This window comes from Malania oleifera, chromosome 1 (genome assembly GCF_029873635.1).
Source record: "Malania oleifera isolate guangnan ecotype guangnan chromosome 1, ASM2987363v1, whole genome shotgun sequence".
Taxonomy (NCBI): domain Eukaryota; kingdom Viridiplantae; phylum Streptophyta; class Magnoliopsida; order Santalales; family Ximeniaceae; genus Malania; species Malania oleifera.
In genome coordinates, this window is record NC_080417.1 from 23,856,202 (window position 1) to 23,880,034 (window position 23,833).

Here is a 23,833-nt window from a genome sequence, read left to right on the forward strand (position 1 = left end):
CAAGGGCATTTTAAATTTACTATTTTATCCTAAATTTGACCCAAAAAATCCAACGTCGGTCGACCGAAGTCTGGTTAGGTTTCCTACGATCAGTCTATGGCCTTTGAGCATTAAATTATTATCATGCATGTGATGCAACTATTACAACCCAAAAACTGAAATGCATTTACAATAAAAATAAATATCTTCTTCTTCTTTTGCTCGTGTGCATGGAAAACACCAGATGATATGGGCTTTAAGTTCCGTCTAGGTTTCCATTTCACCTATATCTTATGTCCGCACAGTCATGTTAACCTATTCACACACTAATTGCACACATAAGATACTTGTGTTTTGTCAACATCAAAACAGGGATCGGACTCAAAAAGTCAACATAATTCACCCTTTGGGAGATCTTGAGTCGACTTATAAAGGTGAAGCTAGCGGATAATTTTTTCTCGATGAGATTGCTCGTGTGCGAGTTCTCTATAGTTGGTAACCTACTGAACTTTTTTCCCCATCAACAAATGCATTATTAGTGACGGTTGTAGAAACCATCACTAATATAAGATTACTAGTGACGATCTTTCTCTTCAATAATTCTACTTAAAAGGACATGGGTTACTTGTTCTACTTTATCTTCAACTCATCCTGATTCTTATATGTGGTGTCAAGTACACTGGCAATGTTAGCCAATTTATCGCCTAATATATATCCGGTTTTGCTTCCCGGATAATATCAGGAATTGTTTTCATCTGCCCATTACTATGAAGATAGTCTCATAATGACCATGCTAAAATGTAATCATCTTCACGAGCAACCCACCCATGTGCGCAAGAAAAGAAAGGAGGGAGGAGGTTCAAGGTGCCCAAAACAAGTACTATGATTATTATGGTCATATATATATATATATATATATATATATATATTATTAACTGTTTAAAATAAATTTACAATTTGTTCCCTTTACTATACAATGTTAGTAAGTCGAACTAAAGGATCCAAAATACACTAAAACTACACTGGTTGATGGAATGTAGACAGTTAAAAGGTCATTAATGGTCTCATCAAATGTGATGAGGATGTGCTTTAAGCTAAGTAGGGGTTAATGAAGTCTTGAAATTTGTGATAATAATCCAATCAATTAATATCTTACTTTGATTAATTGCTTTGGTGAATGTTTTTATTTTTTCAGTATATCTTGTGAATAGAAAATAATGGATGTTCTTTTTTGTATAGTCCTGTAAAGGGAGTTTAGTGGTCAAAATGAAACTATAAATTAACTCCTTATTGTTCTGTATAGTATAAGGTTGACTTCTTTTTTCGGTTTATGATCTAATGTACTTTACTCTGTTCAAAGTTGGACATATTTTGCTTAGACACAATTTAACAATGGAGAACTGGCATACCACCCTACTAGCTTTTGATTCAAATTCAAGAGAAGATGGTGATTTTAGTGTTGGAAGTGTTGTCTGCCGTGAGGATATTTATAATTTAAATGTCAAGAACAAGTCAAGCTTGTCTCAGTCTATAGAGCAAGATTTCGATATGGGAGGGGAAACTTCACTTATGAATAGAATCACTGGCTGTGACCATTTTGTGTTAATTGACAATTTGGAGAAGGAATTGTCCCCAAGAATAGTTGTTGAATTCATTCATAAGCAGATTACCATATCAACACAAGTCTACATTTTCCCAAGCTTGTCTTCAGAGACATACACAAAGGGAATCATTGTGTTGGATTCTAAAGAAAACTTGGAGAAATTATAGGAATTTTTGGAGAATCCAAATCACATTATAACATCTTCAACAGGAAGATATCAACTTAATGCATTATTATTGTTGATTGTACAATGTCCGCTTTTTCTTCTAGTTCTATATCGAATTATATTGGATTTGGAGTAATTGCTTTCATTAGAACTTATATTTCCCTTGTCAATTAGCTTTCATTAGTTTGTTCATTTTCTGCAAGTCGTGGGTGATAACTGAAATGATACCAAGGCATGGATTGTTTAAACCATTAATTGGGAACCTGAAACCAAAATCCCTGGCAAGTACTTTAATTTTTAATTTTGATATTTTTTTTAGGAAATATCATCAACTATAAAAATAAGATTTTGTGCTACTGTTGGAGCTCTATTATGGAATTGCATACTTGATTTTATGATTCTCATCTTGCAGCAGGAATTATAGAGCACAAATGCTATAATTGACGAAGAATTAAAGTTCTGTCACTCAGGAAATGCAGAATACGGGATAGCTAAGGAGTTAAGGGATTTATTCGTGGAGTTTGCAGATCATTAGAAGCGACTACACAAGAGGCTTGCATTGGAAGATAGAAAAATCCTGGACCTGTCTGCCCCATAAGTTCTTGTAGAGTTTAGACGTGTTCTTGGATGACCACTCAAATAAGCAGGTGAGAATTTGTGTCTCATTTTTGCAAATCGAGTGAATGATTAAATTTCTTTGATGGATGGTTTATATTTTGTATGAACTATTATTTGAGTTACTGGATTGCATGCCTTATCTGGAATACCACCTGCATGATTGATGTAGTGATTTATGTTTTGTATGCTATAGAAAACTGTTAAGCTATCTGGTATACTTTCTTTGATTTATAAATTTAGGAAATGTTCTATTTACAGACGGCATGCTGTTGAAATTTTGTTAAATTTTTTCCCAAAATAATCAAAGCAAAAAATCAAGTGCTAAATGTTTATAATATGATGCATGGTTAAATTATTATTGAAAGGATGAGTGATTTCTAAATGAAGATTGATCTTCATCCTAAATTGAAAATGCATGCATAATAACATATATAGAGGAGCTGAGCACCATTCTTAGAAATAGAGTATAAAGAGCCCATTTGCATCACGTGTTTTTCTTTTTGAATATTGAGGCTCTTCAAAAACCCTAAACATCATATCCGACTTTTAAAGCTTTATGATTAAATATGGATTGTTCTTGGTTATGAACACAAAATCATGCCTTAATATAGTATGTACATATATGTTCAAACATTGTATACTAGTTAGCTAATTTCTTGTGAAATTATTATTTTGTAGGGTTTGCAGCTGTCAAAACACTACGATGATGCCAAACACTATAGTTGGGTCGAATGCGCGCAAGTTTTGACTTTTCTTGTATTTCTTGTTAACTGAACAAAATTAATTTGTATATTTTAATTTGAATTTGTACTTGTATGCATTTTAATTTTGAACAATTTGTATTTTAAAATTTAATAATTTATGAATGTTTTAATAATTTTGGTTTCATTTTATGTATGCTAAAATGTAGTTACAGGTTTTTACAGGAATTTTCAAAAAAAAATTAATTTTTTCAAAGCATTAGTGACGGTTTGCAAAACTATTACTAATAATAGGAAGATGAAATATTAGTGACGTTTTAGAAACCGTCATTATAGAATCAACATTATGGGGCCAAAATCATCACTAAATGCCAAATATTAGTGTCAGTTTTACAATTGTTACTAATACTTAATTATTTGTGAAAGTTTTAATAACCGTCACTAAAAAGCATTCCATTAGTGATGGTTATTAGATACGTCACTAATACAAGTTTTTAGTGACAAATTTGAACCAACCACATGTATAATTTATAGTGACGATCATAGGCTATTAGTGACAAATTTTTCTATCACTAATATTCCACTATTAGTGATGGTTTGAATATTTCGTCACTAATAAGTAATAGTATCTGCAAATATGCTAACAAAGTTAGAACCGTCACTAATACTTTGAGAACCCTGACTAATAGTATTAGTGATGATTTTTTTATTATTAGTGACGGTTTTAAACCGTTACTAATAACCTTATTTCTTGAAGTGCCAAAAATTGCACTAAGCATTTTACCTCTTTCTCTCTCCATGTCTCTCCCAAGCCGTGTGTCACTAAGATGTAAATCTTTAAGGCAACAAGGAATCACCCTCGCCTTGATCTTCCTAAAGTGTTGTAATGCTAAGACCATAAAAGCATGCATTAACCAAGGCTATCAACAAGCTTCAACTTCAAAAATTAAGAATCCTTGTTGTTTCTCCAAAGATGTCTATAAAAATTACAAACTATGCTTAATTCAAATTCTAATTCATGAACTTCTAACTAACTGGCTTATCACCAAATAAGTATCACCCTTCATTTGAGCATAGGCCAAGACACTTAAGTGGTCCACTCCCATATATGTAGGTCATCCTCTACAGAAGTGAAAAATCAAGCAAATCTTCCCCTTTTGATTAATGTACAATTTCATCACCCTAATATTCCTATAACAAACTCGACATTTTTCCCTTGACAAAGAGTTTAGCATCATACTTGAATTGTTATCATCTGTATTAATTTCTAGTGAACTACAATCTAATACACCTCTAGTATGATGGTACTTGACATCAATATGTCAATTTGATCTACAATTAAAAAACAATATTTGACATCAATAGTTTTTATATATGATATATATGAAAAAGAATATATATGTACATTCATATATATATATATATATACACATATATCCATTTATAATCCTCTACTATATCATAATAGTATGATTAAAATAAATCTTTCATAGTCAAACTACAAACATGCATCAACACTAAGTATCAAGAACTACAAATCTTTAGGTAGCAACAACACAATCAAGAGCACTTGCATAGCACTTGCTATAAAATAGAGGGTTGTTCCGATGACTAAAATTAGCTCATGATCCAAAGTACAAGTACATCATCCAAAACTAGAGACAAATCACCAATGTAATGTCAAATTTTTAGCACTTGCAATCAAATAAGAAACAACATCATAAAGTATAAGTTGACTAAGAGATCCCTTTCTCCCAAAAATTTCACTGAGCATTTTACCTCTTTCTCTCTCCTTGGCTCTCCCATACCATGTGTCAAAGACATGTAGATCTCTAAGGCCACAAGGAATCACCCTCGCTTTGATCTTCCTAAAGTGTCATAATTCTAAAACTGTAAAAGCATGTATTAACCAAGATTGTCAACAAGCTTCTACTTCACAAAGAATTTGCTTTGTTTCTCCAAAGATGTTAATAAAAATTACAACCTATGCTTAATTCAAATTCTAATGCATGTACTACTAGCTAACCAGGTTATCACCAAATAAGTATCACCCTTCACTTGAGCATAGACTAAGACACTTAAGTGGTCCACTCCCATTATGTAGGTCATCCTCTACATATATAAATGGAAAATAAAACAAATTTTCCCTTTTTGATTATGTTTTGATTTCATCATACTAATAATCTTACAACAACCTCTGCATTTCTCCCTTGGCAAAGATTTTAGCATCATACTTGAATTGTAATCATCAGTATTAATTTCTAGCGAATTAGAATCTTATACATCTCTATTCTGAGGGTACATGACATCAATGTGTTTTGATCCAAAATAAAAACTAATAGTTGACATCAATAGTTTATATATATATATATATATATATATATATATACAAAAATTGATAATCCTCTACTATATCAAAATAGTATGATTAAAATAAATCTTTCCTAGTCGAACTACATACATATATCAACACTAATTGTCAAGAACTACAAATCTTTAGGTAGCAACAACAAAATAAATAGCATCACTAAAAAGGTCAAATTTGAATATGTTTTGTCGTAAAATAGAGGGTTGTTCTAATGACAAAAATTAGCTCATGACCCAAATCACAAGTACATCATCCAAAACAAGAGACGAATCACCAATGTAATGTCAAATTTTTAGCACAATCGAATAAGAAACAACATCGTAAAGTACAAATTGACTAAAGAGCCCTTTATCCCAAAAATTTCACTAATAATTTTACCTTTTCCTCTCTCCTTGTCTCTCCCAAGCCATGTGCTATAGACGTGTAGATCTCTAAGGCCACAAGGAATCACCCTTGCCTTGATCATGGTGAAGTGTACTATAAAATCATGTATTAACCAAGATTGTCAACAAGCTTCTACTTCACAAACAATCTATTTTGTTTCTCCAAATGTGTCAATAAAAAATTACAACCTATGCTTAATTCAAATTCTAATGCATGAACTTCTAAATGATTGGGTTATGACTAAATAAGTATCACCCTTCACTTGAGCAAAGGCTAAGACACTTAAGTGGTCCACTCCCATATATGTAGGTCATCCTCTACATAACTGGAAAATCAAACAAATCTTCCCCTTTTGATTATATTATAATTTTATTATACTAATAATCTTATAACAAACTCCAAATTTCTCCCTTAAAAAAGATTTTAGCATTATACTTGAATTGTTATCATCAGCATTAATTTCTAACGAATTAGAATCTAAAGAATCTCTAATCCGATCACATTTAACATCAATAAGTTTTGATCTAGAATAAAAAATAATATTTAACACCAATATTTTTAAACCAACAATATATATGGTGCTTATGTTAGTTAATTGAATTCTTAAACCAAAGTGTTTTGAGTGTATGTGCTTGTGTGAGGGTTGAATCGTAGGACTAGGTCGATTATTCCTATCCTACGTCATCTTGGTATCAAATCTTAGGTTAGATTAGGCGAATCCTCAACGCCCCATTTTCCCTTAGAGTAGTAAGAAAAATAGTCTTTGTCTGAAACAGTCGACTAATTGATCTTGGTATCAAAGCTTAGGTTGGATTAGGTGAATCCTCAATGCCCCATTTTCCTTTAGAGCAATAGGTAAAATAGTATCTGTCTAAAACAATCGACTAATTGCCCCAAATAGTTGACTAATTACCCTAAACAGTCGACTAATTGGTCCAGAGCAGCCTACACAGATTCTAAATTTTGATATTTGGAACATTAGTTTGGTTAGGTTTAGGGGAAAAACCTCCAAGGAGGAGTATTGTGTTTTGATGGAAACCCAAGCCAGGAATTGTTATCATGGTCATATGAATGATATGGCCGTGATACACTCTTAGATGACCTACAAGACTAAGTCCATGTCTTAACCCAAGACTTGACCAATGCACTTGCAAGAATTGAGAGGCTAGAAGCTAGTTTAATTAGCTCTTAACCCACCACAAGAAAATCTAGGATGGCCCCTTAAGCTTGACAATGAGCTTGCATCCCATCACTCTAGGAAGCAAAATCATCCTCCAAGAGAGAGGACACCACCTCAAGAACGACCTCCCATTCCTCCCCCACAAAGACTAAATGCTCCTAGAAGGTTCCAACATCATGACCCTTATGTTCCACACTGGAATGATGAGGATTATGATGAAAAGGAATATCAACCAAGGAGACCATATCGTAGGGAAAATCATGATCCGAATGTGGATGTGATGAAAATAGTGAAAATTGAAGCCTCTACATATGATGGTCAAATGGATCCAAAAAATTTTTAGGATTGGTTGGCTGAAATGGATTCATATTTTGATTGGTATAAGATGAGTGACCTGCAATGAGTGAGATTTAAAAAAATGGGGTTAATTGGGCAAGCTAAGTTATTGACCTTATAGGTCATACTCGGTTTTGATAATGACAAATACTCTTGGTATTTGATGACTTTCAAGTTTGTGTGCAGGATCATATTAAGCTGGATCACATTGATATCATGCAGCAACTTGAAGAAATATGAAGACCCTAACACATTTATTATTTGCTATAATATTATTAGGTTTGTAATAATTTCATTTCAAATGGGTTTCTGATAATCTGCATATCATGCATATAGGACTATAAGCTCAAGACCTTAGAAAGATCTTAGGGATCACCCTTCGGTCGACCAACGCCAAATTTTTGGGAGCATTTCAAAATGACCCTAGAAAGACCTAAGGTCCCAACACGAGCACGTAAGATGTCCCCAAAATCACTTATAATATCAGGGGAATTAATTGAAGGGAATAATGGACATAAAGGGCAAAATTGTGAGGTTTCGAGCAACCGAACCCTGGGTGTTCAAAACACCTCGGGTGACCGAACCCTGGACGAGTCAAAACGTAGACTTTAGTTTCAGGCGACTAAACCATTTTGAACGTAGCGTCCATGGGTGACCAAACCTTGATTTTACCTTTTCCCACCAACTCAGCATCCCGAACTTCACATTCAAATTTGGCTAACTTAGGATCGGGCACCTGAATCATAGACTTTTGGAAATCGCCTTAGTTCAGCAAATCGACCCCTTCCTTAGGCACCTGAACGTTCAAAAATCACTTTTCTTTATATGTCTTTTCGGGCGACCAAACCTCAGGTCGGGCACCCGAAACTCTCGGGTTGGTAAATAATTACCACAGGTAATTAAGGGTAAAAAAGGGGTTAATTCTTTAAACTCTTTTAAAACAAATTTTAAAATTCCCTTTAAGTCCCCAATGGCTATAATTTACCCTTCTTCTATATATATGTCTTCATTTGTCAAGATTAGGGGTTGATTAGCAAAAAGGATTAAGCCAAAAACTCTCTCAAGTTTCCAAATCATTTTTTGCTCATACTACTTCCCTTTTGCTAATCCAAGCCTTGTGAGAGTACCTAGAGATATTATACTCCATTCCATTTTGCTTAAAACTCTCATTGTATTATTTATTTATTGATTTTGATTTTGAGAGTCAAGAATAAGTTTTCGCACTGATTTAATCTAATAAATCTTGTGTGGGGAAAACTTAGTGGCTTCTAGGTATTTGCATTGATATTGCAAGATACCTTAGCCCATATTTTTGTGTGCAAAAATATTTTAAAAACTTGATTTCAAACAACTCTTGTGCTTACTACAATAAGAAAATATTGTTATGTTTGAACATTATAGCTAGCATCTTTGAAACCCTAGTTTGATATTGAGATATTCTATATTGTGTTTCAAAGAAAAACTAGTTTATACACTCTTGTGCATATTTGAGAATATACATTATACTAAGTGTTGATAGCACACATACATCACAGAGCTTATAGTTCCTATATTATTGATGTGCATTGATTAATTGATACTAGTACAAATCTTTTTGTTGGAGAAGCATACACTTTGTACACTGTTTGTATTGTATTCATTAATTGTATTCCAGGTGTGGCCTGAGGGAGCGTTGATCTACCCCGTAAGTATTGGTAGGGCCTTCTCAGCCCCGCAAGGAGAGTTTGTGAAGGTTGAGGCCAGCCCTGGGAATTTGACCTGGTTGTAACCGGTGTCGCTCCACCCGTTAAGTGAGCATTAGTGAAATCCTTGGGCTTGCGAGCTAAAGGTGAGGACATAGGCAGTATTGGCCAAACCCCAATAACATATTATGTGTGCACTGTTTATATTTTCGTAATTTATATTCCTGCATGTGTTTGTTATAATGTGAATGTTGCGTTTGATTTAATTTCCACATTATATTTATCTACACATTTGAAAATTGCATAGACAGACCCTAGGTTGTGTATACATTGTTATTATCTAGTTTATCCTAGGAAGAAAGTTTAAATTTTCAATTCACCCCTCCCCCTCTTGGGAATACACCAAAGTCAACATAAGCTTCATTGGGTGAATGTCGAAAGACAAGAAGCTCGCCTTGGTCATAGGCCTATAGTGTATTGGGATTTGATGAAAGAAAGGTTGAAAGAAAAGTATCTCCCAATCTATTATAGAAAATGTCTCATGGATCATCTCTATAGCCTTAGGCAAGGAAGTTTGAGTGTGACCGAATATATGAGCAAATTTGATGAACTTTCTATTAGGTGTGGTGTGGAAGAAACTAATAGCCAACAAATTTCTCGTTTTAGGATTGGCTTGAAACTTGAACTGAGAAAAGAGAAACCCCCATCACATTGATTCACTTGAGCATGCATTTAATTGGCACATGACTATGAGCAAATGAGTAAATCTCAAATGGGAAGGAAATTTGGAAACAATTCCAATGATACTTATCAAATAAATACCACATCATATGAGAATATTAGACCCACCAGCACGAGTCAAGTAACTTCTAAAGGTAGCAATCCCACTATCTAACAACCATTAGACAAAATAAAGGCACCATGAATGGGTCCTCGAAACAAAATTCTAGGATTGATGTGTGCTACAAGTGTCACAAAAGAGGCCACTTTGCTAAGCAATGCCCAAATAGAAATTTGGAAACTGAAAGAGAGAATGAAGAGGAAGATTCGAGAGAAGAAAATTCTGGGATTGATGTGTGCTACAAGTGTCACAAAAGAGGCCACTTTGCTAAGCAATGCCCAAATAGAAATTTGGCAATTGAAAGAGAGAATGAAGAGGAAGATTCGAGAGAAGAACAACCCTATATCCCCGAGGAAGTAGCAAGTGAGGATGAGTTATCAATTAAGGAAGATGAAAATGCTAATGTTAATGTCATAAGATGCATCATGGTGACCCCTCAAGAACAAGAGGATTGGCATCACACTTCTATTTTCCATACTTACATTAAGTGTGGGAATAAAAGTTACAAAATGATCATTGATGAAGGGAATTGCATAAATGTATTTTCAAAATCAGCTTCAGAAAAATTCAATTTGAAAGTTGAACCCCATCCCCATCCTTACAAAGTTGCTTGGGTAAATGCAACAACAATGCCCGTCAACCATAGGTGCTTAGTCCCCATTAAAATTATAGACTATGAAGATGAAATTTGGTGTGATATCCTTCCTATGGATGTTGCCCATATTCTTTTAGGAAGACCTTGGCTTTATGATCTTGATGTTTCACACAATGGTCATGCTAGCACCTATACCTTTAGGTGTAATGGGAAAAATATTGTCTTGAGTCCCCTTGAGCCTAAAAAGGACAAACAAGACAAGAAAAAGAAAGACTTGAAAGGAAAAGAAAAGGTTGGAAATTCTTTGCATATTTTAAGAAAAAAACAATTTGAGCAAGAAAGCAAAGGAACACAAGTAGTCTATGTCGTGGTGACCAAAGAGAATGACTCTTCTATTCCTGAACATGAAACACCACCTGAGGTGTCACCCATACTTTCTGAGTTTGAGGATGTTATTTTTGAACCTCCAAATGAATTGCCTCCCATGAGATACATTCAACATGTCATATACCTTGCTCTAGGATCATCTTTACCCAAGTTGCCTCCTTATAGGATGAATCCTAAAGAACATGAGCAATTGAGAAGGCAAGTTGATGAGCTGAGAAGTAAGGGTTTTATTCAAAAGAGTATGAACCCACGTGCATGTGCCACCCTTCTTACTCCTAAGAAGGATGGAACATAGAGAATGTTTATCGACAGTAGATTCATTAATAAGATTACCGTCAATTATAGGCTTCTCATATCCAGGCTTGATGATATACTCAATCAAATGGTTGGTTCCAAGATCTTTTCAAAGATTGATCTTAAAAGTGGATACCACCAAATAAGAATAAGACCTAGAGATGAATGGAAGACTATTTTCAAAACCAAAGATGGCTTGTATGAATGGTTGGTGATGCCATTTGGTCTCACTAATGCACCTAGCACCTTCATGAGAGTGATGACTCAAATCTTGAGACCTTTCTTTGGGTATTTCCTTGTTGTCTATTTTGATGATATACTGATTTATAACCAAACAAGGAAAGAACATCTAGTTCACTTGAAAAGAGTGTTTCAAGTGCTAAGGTAGCAAAAACTTCATGCAAACTTAAAGAAGTATACTTTCATGACCTCACAGATCATCTTTCTAGGATTTGTTGTGTCTGAAAGTCGAGTTTTCTGTTAACCTTGAAAAGGTCAAGGCCATTAAAAATTGGCCTATCCCAGAAATATTCATAAAGTAAGAAGTTTCCATGGTTTAGCTACATTTTATAGAAGATTCATTAAGAATTTTAGTACCATCATGGCACCCATCACAAATCGTCTTAAGGATGGCGAATTCATATGGCTTAAAGCTGCAACCAAATCTTTCTTAGACATCAAAGACAGGATGACAAAAGCACGCTTCACCTTCCCGATTTTTAGAAATTGTTTGAAGTAACTTATGATGCTTTTGGTGTAGGCATAGGAGGAGTGCTTAGTCAAGAAGGTCATCCTATTGCCTTATTTAGTGAGAAACTAAATGATGCAAAGTAGCATTACTCCACCTATGATAAGGAAATCTATGTTGTGGTTTAATCTTTAAGGCAGTGGAGACATTACTTACTCCCACAAGAGTTTGTACTCTTTTCTGATCACTAGACCCTTAGATATTTGAGCACCCAAAAGAAATTGAATCATAGGCATGTAAAGTGGGTTGAATATATTCAGCAGTACACTCTTATGCTCAAACACTGAGCTAGTGTTGAAAATAAAGTTGTTGATGCCTTGAGCCAAGTTGTGGCAACTTTACAAACCTTAGAGGTGAGAGTCATAGGCTTTGAGAGTATTAAGAAAGAACATTCCCAATGTCCTAATTTCAGTGACATCTTTTCTAACCTGTTACAGGGACTTCCTAGATCGCATCCTATTTTTGTGATCCATGGTGGATTCCTATTTAAAAGAACTAGGTTGTGCATACCCTCTACATCTCTATGTGACCAGTTGATATGGGAATTGCATATAGGTGGTGCTACAGGTCACTTTGGTAGAGATAAAACCATTGCCATGGTAGAGGATAGATTCTTTTGGCCTAATTTGAAAAAGGATGTTGCTAGAATTGTGTCTCATTATGGTACATCCAAATTGTAAAGGGTAGGAAGCAAAATACTGGATTTTATACTCCTTTACCTGTACCTCATACCCCTTAGTAGGACATTAGTATGGACTTTGTTTTAGGACTCCCTAGGATTGTTAAAAGGAATGATTCTGTGTTTGTTGTTGTGGATAGATTCTTTAAAATTTCACACTTTATTCCATGCAATAAAACACATGATGTATACAAAATTGCCACTATCTTCTTTAGGGAAGTTGTAAGGCTATATGGTCTTCCCAAGACCATTGTCTCTAATAGGGATGTAAAATTTGTGAGTTATTTTTGGAAGACCTTGTGGGTCATGTTAGGCACCAAACTCCAGTGTTCTAGTGCTTACCATCCCCAAATTGATGGGCAAACTGAGGTAGTTAATAGGAGCTTAGGTGACCTATTGAGATGTCTAATGGGTGAAAACATGGGTTCATGGGATTTTTGTTTTCCTATGGCTGAATTTGTATTTAATAGTTCAATGAATAGAACCACAAGATTGAGTCCTTTTCAGGTTGTCACTGGTTACCAACATAAGAAGCTCATAGATCTCATCCCATTACCTCCACAGGCTAAAGTGAGTGAATAAGTTGATACTTTTGCAAAGCACATACAAGATCTACACTCTGAAATAAGAATTAAAATTATCTTGAATAATAAATAGTATAAATCTAGTGCTAATATACATCATAGGTTGTAAGAATTTTCAGAGGGTGATATGGTTATGGTTCGTATTCATCCCAAGCGGATTCCATTAGGAAAGATAAGAAAGTTGCATGCTGAAAAGATGAGACCTTTCATAGTTTTAAAGAAAATTAGTTCTAATGCTTACATGCTTGATATTCCTATTGATTTTGGCATAAGCAATGTGTTTAATGTTGAAGATCTAACCCCTTTTCTTGAAACATCATCTTTTGTGGAGCCTTCTAATTCTAACCTTGCAGATGATCCTACTCCATTCCTCACTCCTCATGAGCATGAAAACCTAATGTTGTCTTTGCTCCACCTTCACCTATACCAAAGAACCTTGATGAGATTGAAGAAATCTTGGATTACAAGACTACGTTGACATGAGCAAGATCATACCAAAATTTCTTGGTCAAGTGGAGAGGTAAGCCACTTTCCAAGAGGAGCTGGATTCTTAAAAAAGACCTCCTTCATCTCAACCCGGAGTTGTATTCCCAGTACATCACTTCTCATTCTTCAAAGAAGAATTATTTTCGGCCTAGAGAGATAATAGGGATCAACAGGCCTTGACCATTTCCTTTGCATATATGGTGACACATGGACGACCTCCAGATGTCCCCTATTGTTCATAACTGCTTTGTAGGTACACGTGGGATTATTTGAAGATCATCTATTATTTGGATGGAATACTTTTTAATGGAAGACTTTATAGTTATGTTATTTTTATATTTTACTTGGATATGTTATTTCAAGACTATTAAGTGCTTGAATACTCAAGTGAAGTATTGAAGCAATTTCCACCTCAAAACCTATGCAAACCCCCACACAACTCCATGGGCCCACACAATTTTAGACCACCTTTTGGCATATGTCTCATATTTAATTTGTAATAATGCAAGACAACTAAGCTTGCATGTGTGTGTTTAGTAAGTTGTGAGTGTATTAAATGTGTTAATAGTTAGTGAGAGTATTTATTATTTTTGTCTTCCATGCTTGTGTGGGAAGTGTAAGTTGTTTAATGTCTTCTCCCCCCCCCCCCCCCCCACCATGCTAGCTTTATATATTTCATTGTAAGAACTCTTATGGCAGCTTATGTTTGAATATTGAAAGAAAATCCATTGTTGAAGCTTAAATTTCAATCTATCGATTGTGTAGTGTGAGGCTACGGCATTCTCTCCAGAGATCAAGTGGTGAGAGACCACTCTATCTAACGATACCATCTCCACCTCCTCCCTCTAACCCACACGGCCTCCCCTCTAAAACACCCACATGGCCACCACCATGATACACCCCACGGCCACCTCCCCTACACTCCATAGCAGCATTCGTCTTGGTGTTTCAAAGCTTGTACGAAAGACTTATGATATGATCTAACTCGTGTTGAGCAACGTCAAGTCATCCATCAAATCTCTTAGTAAATTCAGTACTTGTTTGAATTCTTACTTTACTTTGTGAACCATTGCTAAGTAGCTTAAAATCCCATAATTGAATATCCCATTTGAATCCATAAATTGCAATACTGACACTTGCTAGTTAAAATCAATTGTATGAATATTAGTTTGTTAATTTAGAAGTTGCAATCTTGACTTTGAGATTAACATCTTTCCGCATAAAGCTTGGTATATCCCTTGATAAGGAACCCTTGGGACTTATTTGCTGGGCAACATCATACACCTTTTCAAAAATCCAATAACATGTGAAATGTCAAATAATTTATGGTGCTATGTTAATTGAATTCTTAAACCAAAGTGTTTTGAGTATATGTGCTTGTGTGAGGGTTGAAGCATAGGACTAGGTCAATTAGTCCCGTCCTACATTAGGAAGAGAGGAGAAAGGAGATATAAAGGAAACCCATATTCATAATTCAATTGAAATTCAACATCAACTGGCTACAACATGTCTTTGACACACTACTTGATAAGAAATCCTTTTCACATGAAACTACACATATACCCTTAAGGCAACATGAAGTACAAACCCCTACATTAGACTATTATTACAAGTAACCCCAATATACATATAATCCTATACTAATTAATGCTAAAAACATAGTAAACTACTAACTAAATCCGACAACCACCAATCAAATTCTTCTTAATATTCCCTAACAAGGATCTTCTCAAGGCTTTTTGCTTCTTGTCCCACATAAAATTGTGTGAGCATGCATCAAATTGCAGGAAGCTGCTAGTCCTATATTAGTCATAAGAGGAGTTCTTTTGCTATTTATATATGATACCATACTAGAATTAAAGGTAGGACTAAAAAATGGGCCATTAGGCTATCCTATAAGATGCCTTGCCCGGCCTTTCCTTGCCCCTCCTCACATAGACAAGTCTTGAATTCCATTTTATTGCTAGAGTTTATCTTTCTCTCAATATTTTTCTTTTTTGGCGAGCACCTAAAAGTATTTTTCATACTGCAATATTGTCCACTTCCATATTTTGAATACAAACTTGTGTTTAATTTCTAGTTTTATTACTTTAGCATTTTCAATTATTCTTCAGTTTTGTAGCTATAGATTCAGTACCGAGCAGCATTTTATTTGCTGTCAACCCATTATTTTTATGGTTTTATGTCCATTAAATTTATGGAATTCAATTAGTAGTTTCTTGGATTTTCACAATCATAATAATGGTCTGGTCCAATTCTTGGGCAACAATTTCCCCTCAATACAACAAAGCAGGAGAAGTCTGCAATCAATCAGGCACACATCTCTTCTCTCTGTAGATTGAATCTAGTAGAACCGTACTAAAATCAAATTGCTTTGCTAACAAGGAGTTACATCTAATCTCCTAAGGAAATTACATTTATGACACTAGTTCAAATTTCATTACATATCATTGGGAGTTAACAATTTAATTTATAGATTACATTTTGTGTTCCTAAGTTGTTTGTATGCATTTAGGTGATGGCATGTGTAAATCCTTCACCAAACTACACCTGCTGTAGCTCCAATGGAAGTAACAATCTGAAATCAATTCTTTTTTTTTTTATTAAATTGGGGTTTTGAAAAAATGAAAATACAAAAATAGAATCAAGATAAAACAGTTTACGACGTATGGTGTTGTCTGCATCTTGAAGATGCAGATCAATAATATTGTCTCAAGCTTCAAAATGTGGATCGAAGGAGGGAAGGTGGGTCGGTTTGCTGCCCGAACCTCAAAAGCGTTGGAGATCGAGGGGTAAGTCGAGTGGGGAGGTAACTGGTCTAATTAGAGGGTTTTTGTTTGTTTTAATTATTATTTTTATATTCAACTTATAAATTATTAATTATAATAAAATTAATATATAATATTATGATAATTAATTTTATTATTGTAGTTAATAATTATAATATTATAAACTTATCTATTTCTTATAAGAGAGAATTTATAAAATTATAGGAAAATTAAAGGAGTTATATGAAAAGAAGAGTAAAGAAGTAGATTGTAGATAAATACTACAAAATCGAAGATTGTGAAAGATGTTCAATTCTAAAATAAAATATAATTCATTAAATTAGTTTACACCCATAATTTATCATAAATCGTGTAAATTTTAACATATAGAAAAAATAACAACTTGCTTCTTTCTTTCTTTTTTTCTTCAAAAAACATGACTATTTTAAAGGTGTGGGAAAAAGCATATATTAATAAGACTACTAACAATATTAACTAATAATAAATTTTTATAAGTTAAAGCATAATAAATAATTACTACTTATAATAATAAAATTAATTATCATAATATTGTCTATTTATGATATTACAAATAACAATTTGTAGGGTAAAAAACACTAACCTCCCCCAAGGTTTAGAAAAAAGACAAGAAGAACGAGTAACAGTTCAATGATGACATGCATTAATATTTTCACCAAAAAAAACATTTCATCGCACGACCTTCCAACGAATTGAACTATTACCAAAATTTAAGTATTTTCTTCCACTACCCAATCATCAAGTGAGTAACTCCAAATATATGCAGACCATAAAAAATAAAAAATAAAAACCAAAGTCATGTAGTAAAAGGATAAACTTCAAAATTCTCTTCAAATTTTCTATATATAATTCATCAAAAAAATAATAAAGTCAGACTCACATCACTGTCCATTTGGATGATGGTGTGTGTAGATCTTTATTCCATTGTTACATTTGCTGTTAACAGGTTATATTCTTTCTTTTTTTCTAACGTCCTAGATTCATACACCATACATGTTTGCTGATCTTGTCAGCTAATTAAATTTTACATATGCATCGCTAGTTTTTACATCTTACGTTCTTCTAGCTAGCAGTCCATCAACCACAGCCGCTGGTGAGTCAAAAATTTCAAAAAACCACATTCTTTATAAAACATCTTAATAAAATGGGCTACAATGACCTTTACATATTAGAAAATTCAGGATCTCAACAGGCGAAATCAAACGCCAAATCAAGTTCTTTATCCATGAACCAGCCATTCTAGGAACTCATCATTTTGACAAGAAAAGCGGTCTCCAAAGCTGCCTCCTTGCAGTGTAAATACCTGTTTTCCTCCACTATTTCCGTCGTCAAATTAAGCAGAACTGGACGCTTAGGGTCATAAATAGTTCGTTCACGAACCCGTGCAACCCATTTTGCAGCTTCCCAAACTCCAAATCTGAAAAACATGCAAGGAAACATAAAACAACCCATGATCTTCATCAGCTCTTTTAGAAGCAGAAAATATATATATATATATACACTGCTGGAGCAAAAACAAACAAACAAACACTAAACAAGAGAGCCCTAAACTAAAATTTCCATGGACACCATGACAACATCATTGAGCATCACTCATAAGCTAGTGACCATGTAACTACAATGGCCCAACTTAACATTAAGGCTTGTTTTCTTGTGTTTGAAAGAGAACTACAAGACCATATCCCTTCACTTTTTAAAATATTCAGTGGATGCGTAGTAAAATTTCAAGAAAAGATATGTTTCATTGTTTCTAATAAAAGGATAATATGCAGTTTTAAATGAAAACGATGCAGATAGCTGTGTCGCGGGGAGTATAAAACTGCATTGAACAATTCTCACTTCATTCAACTGCACAAACACAAGTGATTCTCGCTAAATCATTTTCAATTTGCACCATCTTTTAAGCGTGTATATGTCGCTTCTGTTTAGGCCAATGACTTCAATTTGCTAAGGTACATCCCAATTACAAGGTAAACCAATGAATAGCGGCAGCATACTGATATGCACTTTCTTCACACGAAAAGCACCATAGGCAGTTGAGCACAATTGACAAAAATTAATCCTCCCATGAGAGAAAATCAGCTTACCCACACCAATTTAACTAAAATATGGACAGGGCTTCATCAAGTACTGTCCATAAGCCACAACTTCCAAGTTTAGTCCAAGGCATGTGTGACATTGGAAAAGCTTGTGCTACAAGAATTGTGCCAGATTTAGCTTGGATGGTGTTAACCTATGTTACACGGATTCAAGCATTGGTATTGGCTTTGAATTTGTCTATAAGGATCTGATATGCCAAATATTGAGATACCCTAAAGCCCCCCCGTTTGGAACATCTTAAAAGAATGTACTAATTATTAAAAAAAAAAATACTTAAATAAGTACACATATCTAAGTAGTATATCGCTTGCAACTAAAGAAGTACTTACTAGTTACTACAAAAGATACTTGTAGACATCGGATTTTGAAGACCCTTTTTTGGTTGCCAATAATTGGTGACTAGTATGAAATCAAAATAAACATAACCCTCATTGGTTATCTTAATCATTTTATTAATACAGAGTCGCCACTTTACTTTATTTTTCAGAAAAGGTTAATAAAGGAAAAACTTTCCTTTCCAAAGTCTGGTTCAGGAGTATCATGGTGAATAGGGAAGGTAGGCCTTCAAATCTCATCCATTTGAAATTTACAAGTCCTAGCACCCTAAACCACCCATTCCAAAAATAGTTGCTGCATTTACCCTATATGTATGTGTATTCCCTTAAAAACATGAAGGTCTTTGGAAAAAAACAAGAGGGGGGCAAAAACAGCCCAATTTTAAACTTGCAGCATAGGCGGTTAACTGTCTGCAGAGGGCATTCAACCAGCTTGTGCTGATTTTCATTTCTTCCATTTTGTAAAACCTTGAGATCTCTCATCCCTCCCCCCATTTGAGAAGGCTTTCATGGAATTCATGCAGAAGCAGAAGACCCATGGGAATTCCACTAATTTTTCCTTATCAAATCCTCAAAAAAACACAAAAATAACAAATAAAAGAGAATAAATTACACAAATGAAGAAAACCAAATTTTTTTAGTTGTGGCTGAATCTACCATTGTAGACTCTCTACAAATCCTCCAATGGAGGAATCAAACCACTTGTAGTTCCAAAAATGTTTTCTAGAAAAAAATGTTTTCAAAAGAAGTTCTAGAAAACATTTTTTGCGAATGTTTTGGAAAAATCCCTTAAAAACACTTGAAATTCTTTTGAATCACTTGAAACCTTTATTGAAAAATTCCTTTTTCATTGATTAAAAAATTGATTTCCAATACATCCTTTGTAGAAACAAAGATTGAAAACAAGTTTTAACTTAGAAAATCATTTTCTTTACCATCAATCGACTTTATGGGTGATTACTTGGAAAGAATGATTTTTGTCGTAAAACTTGAAAAATTTTTCAGATTTTTAGTGGGAAAACCACAAGCCACCTTGAAATCTCATGTAAAACTTGAAGAACACCCAAAAGCGCATCAAGAGCTTAGACTCCAAATATTTTTCGAAAACTTTATGAGAAACTTGAATACTACTAAAAAACATGGACAAACTTGCTTAAATCATGAAAAAAAACTATTTTTTTATGAAAAAAATTGCAAAAACCATCATATAATCAACAGAAGACTCAACCAACTACTCTCAGGATTCGGTGGTCAACTACTTGCGAAGGACTGGTCAACCACTTGGTAGCCAACAACTACATTTCAAAAACGATGAAGGTCGGTCGACCGCCTGCATGGGCCGGTTGACCACCTAAAATGTAAAATCTACTATATATATCATTTTTCAACATTTTTACATGCTTTATTTCATGGACTTGAACATAAACATTCTAACATTCCCACAACATAAATAATGACATGAAATTATATTAAAAGCATGGCAAATCACAACAAAAATATGAAAACACATCGAAGTACCATGTATGAAAGGGAGAAGAGTTAGAAACTGACCTTATAGAGAAATATTATTATGCAGATCAAGCGAGGACTACTGTCTAGATCACAACACAAAAGCCCTTTTCAAAAATGAAAGGAAGAGATTTCCTTTTTCTTTTCTTTTTCAAAACAAACCCTATTAATGTCCCTTCTCACTTAGAAAATGCAAACTTGCCCTCACTTGGATGTGCCCAAAACTATCCATGGAGAGGTCTTTTTATAGACCTCCAATGGAAAGAGGGGAAACCACTTTTGAATTTAAATTTCAAAAACAAAAATTCAAAAATAACAACTAAAAACTACCAAACACCAACTATCAATGTCGGAGGTTATTGCATCAAAGAGGCACGTGGCAAGCCCAAAATTCTCATCCAATTAAAAGCTAACAACTCAAAATTTTGAATTTTTGCGGGGCCGATCAATCATCTACAAAGGCCAGTTGACCACCTATTAGGGCACCATGCAATATGGAGGGAAAAAGGAGCCGAAATAGGTGGTTGACCGCCCTAGTTGAATTTTCCCTCTTCAAAATTTTCCTTAATTTTTTGTATATTTAAGTTGGCTTTGTTTTAGAGGGTAAAAAACGAGTACCGAGAATACTTTTTCAAAACTTTCTTTTTTTTTTGGGGAAAATAAATGCTTTTTTCATTAGTAATATGAGACTACTTTTTGGTCTCCATAAGCACTTATTACTATAGAGGTGTAATTGCAAACTTGTAATTTTAATCCATTCTTCCTCCCTCTTAGACATTCTCATCTCCCACACTCTCTTGCTCTAATCTGTGCAACTATGCCTCCATGGTGCCTCCACCACCGCCTCCTCTGGAGCATCCTCCTCCCTGGACAATACCCTCCTTCTCCTTTGTCGCGCACTCATGGGCCTTCTCGTCCTTCGCAAATACCTCCATATCCTCTGTCACGCCTCCATTGGCCTTCTCCTTAGTCAATGCTTCATCCTAGACCTTCCTCTTCCTCCTCCTTTATCATTACACCCTTCCCTTCCTCCACCTCCTCCATCAATGCTTCCTCTTCAATCGTCGCAAGTCCTTCCTCCTCCTCTCCACCCTAATCAATGCTTTGGACACCAAATATTTTTGTTTATTTTCTAATTTTTAATAGGAATTATATTTTTGGATTTAATAGCCCTGAATTTGTCCGAGGAATTTACCTATGATCTTGCAAATTGACAGAAAAATATTCATGTAGTCAACTCCACCTAGTGAGACTAAAGACTTGGTTTGTTGTTATTGCTTATAGAAATTAGATTTTACATTTGTATGATTATCAAATTGATTTCATTTTGTTAATTAAAAGACGTAAACATAAATTCTTGTTAACTAAGGTAACAAAGTTAATATGAATTAAAAGGTTTAATTAAGAAACACAGATACTTCTAGAAGCTTGAAGTGTCCGTATCTGACAATAGTCGGATACTAGCACCTGCCTAACACTCCCCTACATGTATTCAACACATATTGGAAATTAATTAATTTATTTTTATTTTTGGACACAGCTGAGAGACTTCTTTGACACAACAAGGACATCTTCAGGACACTCTTGCACTAAAATGTTGTATTTTTGTTGCCCTTTTAATTCTGTTAGTGAAACCCAAAAAAGAAAAAAATTAACTATGGGTCAAGAGATTGGGAGTCAGGTCCTTGTGTGGTTGGACTTTGGAGTCCTAGTGCCACTGCACCAGGCTTAAAGAGCACCATCAGACCTCCCAACCCCCAAAATTCCCCCTCTCTATAAAGTCACACCATTTTGCCACTCACGGTTAATATGTTTTGTTTTTTACTTTCTTTTTTAATTTCCCGATGAGCAACGCCCATTGCCCACCATCAGCCATTCTCTTGAGTTGTTTTTTGGTTGTTCGGCCAATATTCTATAGTATGAATGTTGTTGATGATTGTACGTGTGGTTTGTAAAATGCATAATTGATTATTTTGCATGAATGGTTCTTAAATTCATTTTAACTCGAAATTGCAAAATATTTGTCATATCTAAAAGGAAAAACATGCCTATATGTGTGTGTGTGTGTGCAACCTATCCTTGCCGAGTTGTATCCACATTGTTTTTTTCAAAATTTTCGTATCACCATGTCAGTATCATGTCGTGTCCGAGTCTTGTGTCGATATCGATGCTTCATAGATTTTTAATTAACATATAATATTTCAAGTAAGAAATATTAACACTTTATGTTTAATTACTTTTTAATTATTGTTATATTTTTAATTAACAATGTTTTTAATTATTTTTCACTACTTTGAACCTTTTTTTTATAAAATATCAACAGATAATTAATGCTAATATTGAAAAAATTAATATTTGAAATGTTAATTAAAATTGTTATTTAATTTTTAATTAGACAATGTTTAAAATGTTCATTAAATTTTTAACTAAATTGTCAATTAGAAAATATAAAAATGTCAAATAATATAAGTATTAATTACATTTTCAATCAAAAAACAATTAAAATGTTAATTTAAAATATGAATAAGAATTCTAGTTCATTAAAAACATAATTTAATAATCATAAGTACTCCCGAATGACCATTAATTAGATAATATTAAAAATGTTAATTAATATAAATATTTATTAATTTGTTACTAAAAATATAAAAATGTTAATTACAAACGGTGATTTAAAAGGTGTTCTTGATGCGCCGCTTGATGCATTTTGAGGGTAAAATGCCCCAAGGCATAATGTAAAAGGCGAAAGTCCCAAAAGGCATACCCATTTTGGAGTTGGGCATGTGCCTTGCACAGGAAAAAGAGAAAACACATTTCATGCCTCAACGAATAAGGCATACGCATTTCAGATCCCATTATTTGTGCAAATTATGGAGCAAAAAAAAGCTTCCTTGACATCGACATATGCTCTCTTTCCATCAACTGATGTTCTATGGGAAGACTCCTCCGACAAGACGACAGGGTTGTTTTTCTTCAACCAATCAAGCACCATGACTCTCTCTCTCTCTCTCTCCCTACTTCAATCGTCAACCAACCTCAAATTTTCTGCAGATCTGTGCCCTTGACTTCTTAGGCTATCTCTTTCCCACGTCGAAGACCTAATTCCAATTTTTGACACTCTTTGACCCTAAGCTGCTTCAAATCTTCATACAGAAGCCTCTCTTTAACACTCAGCTGCTTCAGATCTTCATACAGAACTCTCTTCTCAACACTCAGCTGGTTCATGAAAAATAATCTCTATTCACAGATTTATATCAGTTCAGAGAGAGAGAGTCATGACTGTGTCAAACTCTTTTAACCAAGAAAGGCAATGGGTTTGGAGTTAAATATTAAAGCTTGGATGGGCACTTGGCAGTGGCCCTATAATTCATGGCCAATAACCCCACAACTAGCTTGATCTTAGACTCTGATGTTCTACAGGAAGACTCCTCCGACAAGACGACTGGGTTGT

The 23,833-nt window shown here is 34.3% G+C and overlaps 2 protein-coding genes across 2 annotated transcripts in view; one reads left to right on the forward strand and one right to left on the reverse strand.

Annotated features, from left to right (window-relative positions):
• The first annotated feature begins 9,938 nt into the window (after positions 1 to 9,938).
• LOC131153737 (uncharacterized) lies at positions 9,939 to 11,135 on the forward strand. The gene has a single exon (XM_058106209.1). It carries the CDS (start codon positions 9,939 to 9,941, stop codon positions 11,133 to 11,135), a length of 1,197 nt encoding a protein of 398 aa, XP_057962192.1.
• Positions 11,136 to 17,252: 6,117 nt separating this feature from the next.
• The window catches only part of LOC131167182 (uncharacterized), a 38,412-nt gene continuing 31,831 nt past the window's right edge, over positions 17,253 to 23,833 (reverse strand). Inside the window, exon 11 of the mRNA XM_058125965.1 lies at positions 17,253 to 17,855. Coding sequence (XP_057981948.1) covers positions 17,678 to 17,855 — 178 coding nt within the window. The 3' untranslated portion in view covers positions 17,253 to 17,677. The remainder of the gene's footprint in view (positions 17,856 to 23,833) is intronic.

Coding starts and splice junctions, on each gene's coding strand:
- LOC131153737 (XM_058106209.1), top strand. CDS start 9,939: ATGAATGGGTCCTCGAAACAAAATTCTAGGATTGATGTGTGCTACAAG.